At 42.0% G+C, this 10,281-nt stretch overlaps 1 protein-coding gene across 1 annotated transcript in view; it reads left to right on the forward strand.

Moving 5' to 3' along the window:
• Positions 1-1,793, forward strand: part of syt9b (synaptotagmin IXb) — an 87,927-nt gene extending 86,134 nt beyond the window's left edge. The window contains exon 8 of the mRNA XM_034084376.2: positions 1,693-1,793. Within this exon, the coding sequence (XP_033940267.1) occupies positions 1,693-1,770 (78 nt within the window). The 3' untranslated portion in view covers positions 1,771-1,793. The remainder of the gene's footprint in view (positions 1-1,692) is intronic.
• The last annotated feature ends 8,488 nt before the right edge of the window (positions 1,794-10,281 follow it).

Genomic DNA, 10,281 nt, shown 5'->3' on the forward strand with positions numbered 1-10,281 from the left:
AGCCTATTCATTGTGTTTAAAGCTTCAAGCTTTGGACATTAGCAATAAGAAACAAGTGTGCAAATACAATTGACATTTTACAACAATGGTGTTTAAATTCAGCTTTTTGGGACCAATTTTTCTTGGTGAATGATGCCGTGAAAAGCCAAAGTCGATGGAAAGTTAATTCCCATTCTACAAGCCTTGACAGGACCCTCCAACCCAGTCTCACAAAAAAACGTGTAATAACTACGTTGGTCCACAACGTAGGACGTAGTATTTCTACGAAAACGCCTCTGAAATTGTAAAATGCCTACGTTTTTTTTCACCATTCATTTCAATGGCTGGCATATATGTCACGTGATCTTCACATTTCTCCCTGCAGAAAAAAAAAACATGGCCGACATTCGTTTTATTCTCGGTGTAAAATGCCAAAGTTACTTTGGCCATTAAAATGCGTTTTGATGTCATTTGATGCGAGAAATATGAGTTGTTATTTCAGATTATGTGTGCAGTGGATTTACATGATCTTTAGTTTGCTAGTTATTACGAAGATTACTTCAGGAAATGGTGTCTATACAACGTTTTCATTGTTACCAAGGTGGTTGCTAGGGACGCTGCTATCGATATTATTTCTGTTATGTTGTGTAACTGTTTAATGGTGTTATCTTTATTGCTACCCCCTTCCCTGTCAAAGTATAGTGTTGGTCCACAGCGCAAACGTATTAGTTTAACAAAATCCGCATCTAAAATGGTGCAGAAACGTTATTTTCCCCTGGACAATTCCAGTCTCACAGGGTATTGTTCTGCACGGACATTTTAGTGAGCCGGACTTCCTGTCTCCGCCGGTCTTCGCTTCCCGGGCATGAAGCTGTTTACATGTGTTTTGAGATGCTAAATAAAAGTCTAGCTTGTACCTTTGATACCCCGCCTCCGACTCCCATCTCTCGGCACCACACTATGCCACAATTTTAGATGCGGATTTTGTTAAACTAATACGTTTGCACTGTGGACCAACACTATACATTGACGAGGAAGGGGGTAGCAATAAAGATAACACCATTTTACCCAACATAACAGAAATAATGTCGATAGCAGCATCCCTAGCAACCACCTTGGTAACAATTAAAACATTGTATAGACACAATTTCTTGAAGTAATCTTCGTAATAACCAGCAAACTAAAGATCATGTACATTCACTGCACACATAATCTGAAATAACAACTCATATTTCTCGCATCAAATGACATCAAAGGGCATTTTAATCGCCAAACTAACCTTAAAATAGGCATTTTCCACCGAGAATAAAACGAATGTCGGCCATGTTTTTTTTTTCTGCAGGGAGAAATGTGAAGATCACGTGACATAGATGCCAACCATTGAAATGAATGGTGAAAAAAAACGTAGGCATTTTACAATTTCAGAGGGGTTTTCGTAGAAATACTACGTCCTACGTTGTGGACCAACGTAGTTATTACACGTTTTTTTATGAGACTGGGTTGGACCCTCATAGAACTAATATAGGGTCAATAAAGAATTAAGTAATTTAGACTTTTTTTTAGGCATAATGGAACAGTATGTTATTGGCTCTCATATTAGGACAACAATTTACATATAAGACCAACTCTAAGTTTTTTGTTTTACTCTGTTTGAATTCTAACCTCATCCTCTTTCTCTCCTTCCCTCTTTATTTCTTCCCTGACGTGGTCCAGTGGGTCGGAACGGTAGTGACGGGGAGTGGAAGCCAAAGAGGATCCACCAATTCCCTGAAGACACCACCATCACCATGACCACACACACAACACACACACACCCACACACACACACACACACACACACACACACACACACACACACACACACACACACACACACACACACACACACACACACACACACACACACACACGCACGCACGCACACACACACACACACACACACACACACCACACACACACACACACACACACACACACAGGGCCTCAAGTTGGTAGAACTATAGGGATGGACTTGAAGATAGTCCAATTGAAATGTGGAAACATACAGTACAACGTTTGACTAACTAACAGTAGGAACGTCATTTATACTCACACTGCTGTGTCAATAGATTAAACAAGGCTAAAGTGTGCTAGGACTGCTGCGCAAGCTAACCAACGCTACTTAGTTCCTTTTGTACCTTCACAACCAAAAATCACTTAACTACATTCCAACTGTACTACTACTGTACTTTCATGTGTTACTTTAAGTTGTGTCTCACAATTTAAACGTTTTGAGATTATCTAACAGGTCCAGCTTTATTATTATTTTGAATAAACTGCAGTAAATGGACCAAAATCTTTAACTTATATGCCAATGTGTGAGATTTAACTAGTGCTTTGTGTGATCATAGATGCAGTAAGAGTTAGACATAATTAGAAATGACTAAGAGTGCACTTTCTGTTAAGATCGACACATGTTCAGCTCTTGTGAACAATAGTTTGGCCAACATTCAAACTTCTCATGGATTGCTTAAACTCAAGAAATTAACAATGAAGATTCTTAGTGTAAGACTTAGTTTTACCTCTATGGGCGACTTTCTCACAGAACACTTCCTGCAAAGATAAATTGAAGAGGATTTTCACCAAGAACGGGAAATGTCGCTTACAGAGGGAACATAACATTTGTTATTAACTGCATGTTAAATTGTCATTATTTGTTAACAGGGTGTGGTCAAAATAAAGGACAAGTTTTGGTGGTGGCAGTTATAGGGGCATGTTCTGGAAGTGCTCATGATTCTCGCTGCATGATAATGCAAGAGGATATTGCTGTGGAAAAAAACCAACAAAACAAAGCAGAAAAACATCACACTATCAAACACCACCAAGCCCTCATGTCCATCGTACAATAAATGATTTCCCTAAAGACAGACGCTGGCAGCCTGAGCATACATCGGTTCTAGGGTTACAATGTAGATGTATGCATGTGTTACTTCCAAACCTGTATAATTGTAATTTTGGACTTATTATATATTATAATAATATAATATATATTATTTCCAATGGTAGGGGGAAGATTTTATTTGAGCTCTGTTTTGGGTCTCCACCAACTTTTAAGCAGAATGTCTGTCTCAAAATGGCTCACTATGTTCATTAGATAGTCACTAGCTTTGTCAGCTGTTTGTTGTGCACTGGGTATTATATAGTGGGTTGATAGGGGATTAAGAGAAAAGTTAAACCCTAAACCTAAACTGTCAATTATAAACAGTTAAAATGGTTAACGGTTAAAATGTTACCTTAGATTTCGAGGTTTAAAGTGTTAGCTTCTCTGATAGTCTGTTTGTTACTTCAGCCCACATGACTACTTTAGATATTGGGAATTACTCTGGTGACTTAACTGATAGATATTATGGACACATCTAAGGAACTAACACCAAGAAGGGTGCATTCACACCTAATAGTCCGCCCTCTGGTGCGCACCAGACGACAGTTTGTTACATTGTTTAATTTTTCAGAAGGTTCGGTTTGCGTTCACACGGGCAAAACTCAAACGGACTATAAACTTTAAACACAAGTCATGTGCTCGGAAATGCTGTTCAACCATTGGTCAGACATTAAGGGGGTACAAACGCAAATCCCGGCAATTTCTAGCGGAGCCTCCGCCATGGAGCATCGGCACTTTCGGCAGGTTATTCTCATGTTGCTGTTAGTCTGGAGATCAACAGACACTAGCGGCCCGCGCATATGATTATATAATCAGACAACGTCCGTTAAAAAACATTATTACATGGCTTTGTTGAATACTCGATTCTGATTGGTCAATTCAAAACACGTGACACGTTTTTAATCCAGAACAGACAGACCGCTGTCAAGGATTTATTGACCGTTGTTAAGGACGCTCACATCTGCACAAAGAAGTCCGTTCGATTTAACTGTATACAGTTTGGCTGAAACTAATTGACAAGACAAGAGCGACAAGAAAACAGCGGAGAAGTAACGGGCAGAAACCCTCCTTTTTACGCAGCGGTCCAGACATAGGTCAGACGGCGACACATATTCAGTTGCCAGTTACTTTGGCATTAGGGCAGGGATATCTAGATACTTCCCAAGGTTTGACATAATGAATTTTGCTACTTTTAAAGCAAGCAACGATTTTTTCAAATCTGTAATCAAAAAGCTCCTCAAAAACGCTATCGAAGCAGTTCCTGCCATTGCTACGTTAGTTCAAACAGTAACAACGGACTATTTTTCTTAGCGGATGCATGTCAATTTAAATACAACTATTTTTTAAACCAATAAAATCATTTTCTAAATCCACAAAAGCATTTCAATTAATATTGGGAGTCATGTCGTTACGTTGTTGAGAATGTGGCCATGTAATAAGCGGGAAAATGTGCAGCATTATCCATGAGAGACGTTCTGCAGAGGAGGGGCGTTTCACCGACGACAGGTGTTCTTACTTTTATGTAGCTGACGGAGAATTTTTACTTTACATGACACTGTTCAACACTTAATTCTGCTTTACTCTTTAACTAAACAACCGCGGATGTCTTGAAAGACTCTTTTGCTAAAGATTTTTGAAGATATCCGCGTTCTTGTGACACGTAAATACTGCGCTTCCTATGTTTTGGTGCGGACTGCGTTCACACCAGCAATGAACCGCTCCAGAGTTCACAAGCAAGCGCTCCGAGTAGTCCGAGACCACCTATTTTAGAGGACCAGAGTCCGGTTGTTCAACACACTCTCACTCCCTAAGCGTCCAATAGCGACGTTTGGTCAGTGTCCGTGGCGTCCAATTTTGACGCTCCTAGTCTCCTTCAGCGTCATAAAGGGACGCAAATAGCTTTCAACTGATTGCAATGTATTCCCATCTGCGTCGGGATTTGACGCTCATGGAAGCACGGCATTCGTTTATGCCGGCTGCCCTTAAAGGCAATGTGAGCATCCATTCCCATTGGATAACGGAGAATTTTACACCCGGAAGTAAGTACTCCTCTTACTGTCGATTGATTTTACAGTGATATCTGCACTACTCATCGACTAAAAAACACCAGATTATCCTTGTTAATTACACAATATTGATTGGTTTAAATTGTGTGCAATGCTTTTGTATTTTTCCCCTTCGATTCGGAGAAACAAATATGTTTTCTGAGTAAAGGATGGCAGAAGACACTACACTACCCAGAATCCCCAGCTATCGTTTGGCCTACACCATGTGCTCTGTTTGACAAACCCCGTTTTTTTCACCATTCATTCCGATGGCTGGCGTCTATGTCACGTGATCTTCAAATTTCTCCCTGCAGAAAAAGAAAACATGGCCGAAATTCGTTTTATTCTAGGTGGAAAATGGCTATTTTAAAGTTAGTTTGGCCATTAAAATACGTTTTGATGTCATTTGATGCGAGAAATATGAGTTGTTACTTCAGATTATGTGTGCAGTGGATGTACATGATCTTTAGTTTGCTAGTTATTACGAAGATTACTTCAGGAAATCGCGACGTTTTCATTGTTACCAAGGTGGTTGCTAGGGACGCTGCTATCGATATTATTTCTGTTATGTTGTGTAACTGTTTAATGGTGTTATCTTTATTGCTACCCCCTTCCCCGTCAATGTATAGTGTTGGTCCACAGCCTAAACATATTAGTTTAACAAAATCCGCATCTAAAGATAGCCTACGTTATTTCCCCCCTGTGCAATTCCAGTCTCACATCTCAGAGCACATCGTCATTAACAAATACCGGAAACAGACCAAAATAATAATAATACCTTATTCGGAGTGTGCTTGCTTTTCTCTTTGAAAGTCATCACATAACGGCATTGTAATACACGGTTCGGCTGCATTACATATTACATATCTGCCGTAGTTCTGTATTTATAGAGCCCTGATGAGAAGACAAACATGAGGAACTGAAAACGTGACGTGGATCATAAATATATCAGCCATTAAACAACATCTTACATTTCTTTTCACACAATACGTCTCCTTGCAGTATCAACACTAATTCGGCTCACTTTTATATTTGATCCAATTGGTAGATAGGCTGTATTTACACCATAAAGGTGCACAGCTGATATCAAGGGACACCTGGTGGTTAAAGCATGTTATTGAATTTCAATATTTTTATTATTAGATATTAATACGATCCCTATAAAGTATATTCATTACTCGTTATTCTCTACTAATTGTTAATTAAAGACTGTATGTAATGACTATTTTGCACATCCCGTTCAAGATTTCAAGATTTTCTAAGGTTTATTGACATATCATATAGGCCTAAACAACTGTGGTGTAGTTCTGCACTGAATGAAAAACTTGGGTTGCAGGTTCCTCAATAGTGCATTACAAGACATCTATCAATATGTGTGCATACCTCCAGCAATGTTAACTATGTTGAAGCACTTATTTTAACTGATATTATACATAATGTATTACTCTTATAAGATGTATGTAGATATTTCATCTCCAGCCTTGTCAGGTATTGAACAATCAATAAATAAAGAACACGGTGGACCCGTTCAAATCCAGTTTTGGACAGTCTGCCGTGGTTCCATCCCATTTCAAGTGCTGTTCGAGAATCGGCTTAACCCTCGGAGCACACTCTCCAATCACAGAGCTTGAGGACTATCACGGGGTTTGTCAAGAGCACATGGTGTAGTCCAAACGATAGCTGGGGATTCTGGGTAGTGTAGTGTCTTCTGCCATCCTTTACTCCTGGGAATGGACGCTCACATTACCTTTAAGGGCAGCCGACATAAACGAATGCCGTGCTTCCATGAGCGTCAAATCCCGACGCAGATGGGAATACATTGCAATCAGTTGAAAGCTATTTGCGTCCCTTTATGACGCTGAAGGAGCCTAGGAGCGTCACAATTGGACGCCACGGACACTGACCAAACGTCGCTATTGGACGCTTAGGGAGTGAGAGTGTGTTGGGTTGTTTAGTTCACTTAAGAGGTCTCGGACTGCGTTCACATCGACCCAAATGAACCGCACCAAGCGACTAAACGCACCAGGGTTCGATTCAACCGGACTATACAAGGCAGGTGTGAACGCACCCTAACACGTGAGGAAAATACCTATTTTGACGAAAGCTTTGTACAAGTTTAAACCCCACTCAAAACAATTCCGATGATTATTTAGAATCCTGTCAAGTATTTAATTTTCATTTAAATAATTGATTGTGTTGTTTTCCATTCTGAAAAAAATACTTCCAACAGCCCTAAACGAATGGTATTGGACCTAATTCATTTAGACCACACCCTGTAGTTGTTTTAATAAGCCAGTGTTTGTTTTTTGAAAGTTCAGATTAATGCCAGTATTGTTTATGTACATATTGTACACTGTCACAAATAACAATGACAATTTATTCTGTGTTCGTAGGTACAGTGCATGGATAATGTTTCTGTAAATCATTTTTAAAATCTATCTTCTGTTTTGAGATACTCATCAAATTGTTAACACAAGATATATTACGAACTTAAGGACGAATGTGTACATTGTCTATTCAGATGTTATTAATAAATATTTCTATATATAGCACGGACTGTTTTATGGGAAGTGTGAAATACGAGTGAATGTTTCAGAGAGATGGATTACACCGTCATGGCTCCACCGCTTCACATCTGCGTGAATGCCCGGCCAATAAAATCGGCCATTATCCGGTGTAGTGATTTGTCGTACCCTAGCCTATGTGACCTGACATGGGGTTATGATGAGCCGCCTCGAAAACCATTTCCCGACGGCTTTTTGGTACAAACAACTGGGTATTTAACTCTCCTGTCTGTGTGTCACGGCTCACATGATACAGCCTATCCCTAATCACAGTAAAGTGTGGGTGAGTGTGTGCTGCGTTCGGGTGTACCCCGGCGAATTCGTTCCCAAGATCAGAGGGTGCGTAAGGCGAGTACTAACTCCAGCTCTGACTCTATGCTTTTTTCCCTTATAAGATATTTCCAGCATCACCTCTGGGTACTGGTGAATATCCCCATGCACACACCTCACCTTCACCCACGATGCTTCAACCAATGCCCCCGGCCGAACCAAGCGCTGATGGATCATCGTCTGATTACAGCCCGTGTCCATCAGAGCCTGGCGTGTACCCCCCTGTATACATACTGGTATACGATACGTCCCCTCGGGACTATAGGAGGACACTGGCGGTCCCGCAACCCGGACCAGCTTTCTTGAAAAACACAAGGAAAAAGATAAGAAAAACAGTGTGTTCATCTGCTCTAACAAACTCAGGAAACCTTAGCAGTTTTGGCTAACTTGCTTGTAACCTACATTGATAAGAGAGCAATGCTGGTACTTTCAAGCAGGGATGGCGCCAGGGGGGAGCTAGGGGGTGCTGAAGCACCCCCCAGGATTGCCAAAGCACCCCCTAAGGACCCCCAAGAAATGTTTTTTTTTAAAATTATTATTATTATTTTTATTAAATTAAATTAGAAAAAGTATTGATTACATCAATGCAAATGTGAAACAAACAAATGTTTGACCAAAAACATAAAGCCAACTCAGGTGATATGATTAGGCCAGCGCCATATAGATAGAAGAGTTACGACAACGGAAGTCCAAAAACGGTTATCGTCACGTGATTCATGTAGACGAGGATCGTTCCCCGGAAGTTCATGGCGGGCAATGTGAATGCATTGATAACAGGACTACAGAACTACGATTTTTGGTAGTTATTAGTGAATTAAGGTTTTGATTTCCAATATGTATACAACAAATCGATATGTGTATGTATTTACATCAATATGTTTTAAAAAATAAAATAGAATTTGCTAATATTAAGTGATAATATTAGGATTAGTGTGAACAACTAGTTTACATGTTAGGCTAACAGTGTCTTGGTTAAAGAGCCTGTTGCTGTTTATTTATAGCTTTGAATGCTTTAAAACGATAGTTACGGCTGTAACTACGGTCCTAAGAGTCCCGGATGACCGCCAGAGGCGGTGCTTTAAGCACTGGATATGTCCATCGCGCGCATGCGCAGCTCGAGTACCAATAACAACAAAGTCACCTGTGACCCACGTGACACCGGCTATATCAGCCAGTGTCATCAGAGGATCTTCTCGCGAGCACACAAGAATTCTGAGTGACGGGGAACTCTGGCGGTCATCCGGGACTCATAGAACCGTAGTTACAGCTGTAACTATCGTTCTATTTCGTCCCTACTGACCGCCAGAGGAGGTGCTTTAAGCACTGGATGACTTATACCAACAATGTCATGAAGAATCCAAGCCCTTGCTCACCACTGGAAGCAGCGGAGCTCGGCAAAAGGACCAGAATGTGCCAGAAGACGCCCACGACGCCGCAGCGCAGATGGTCTCCAGGGGCACCCCTCTCAGGGCAGCCCAATATTTTGAGATGCTCCTTGTAGAGTGGCATCTCAGCCTGATGGCAGGGGGCGGCCACTGGCTCCGTAAGCCTGTGAGATTGTATCGACAACCCAGTGGGGCAGCCACTGGTTAGAGGGCATAACCTCCTTTAGTGCCGCCAGGGCAAAATCAAGAGTTGCTCCTACTGCCGTATAAGGGCCGTAGCCTTGATATACGCCCTTTGGGCACCCCCAGGGCACAGCAACTTCGATGTGCCGTACTCCTGAATGTCAAAGCGTGGCAGTTGGGCAGGCTGATTGAAGTGGGTTTGTGGAAGGACCCCGGACGGGAATGCCACATTTGCCCAAAGGGCAACGCCTGAGAGTCTGACCTCGGGCATGTATTGTTTATGGAGAGGACATGCAACTCCCTGACTCGCTTCCCTGCTAACTTCGTAGGCAGCCACCTAAGCCCCACCTGGGCCAGGGGCTCGAAGGGAGGAGATGATAGGGCATCTGGCAGCAGGGGCAGGTCCCAAGCCGGAGCCCTCGGGGTGCTCGGGGGACGCTGCCGTAAGCCCCTCTCATAATGAGGGACACCGACCTGTGGCACCCCGCCGTGGCGCCGTCGAATGAACATGTCGGGCAGAAATCGCAGCCACATACATTCAGAGTGGAGTGAGAACATCCACTATCTAGAAGGGACTGTTGTCTAAGCAACAACGTACATGCTGTCCCCAAGGAACACACACATTCTTGCCCCCCAGTTGGGGTACAAAGTGCGTGAGTTAGGGGTGTAACGGTATCCGTATTCGTCCCGTACCGTCACGGTTCGGCACATGCAGTCACACGGCGAATACGCCTTTTTTTTTACGAGTGGGAAAAAAGTAATTCAGGGCAGTATCCACTACACTATATATAATCCAGGGGGCGGTATTGCGCCTAAAAGCTGTTTGCCAGCCGCCCTTAAACAACAAATGAAGAACAAGAAGAAACACAACAACA

This window comes from Pseudochaenichthys georgianus, chromosome 6 (genome assembly GCF_902827115.2).
Source record: "Pseudochaenichthys georgianus chromosome 6, fPseGeo1.2, whole genome shotgun sequence".
Taxonomy (NCBI): domain Eukaryota; kingdom Metazoa; phylum Chordata; class Actinopteri; order Perciformes; family Channichthyidae; genus Pseudochaenichthys; species Pseudochaenichthys georgianus.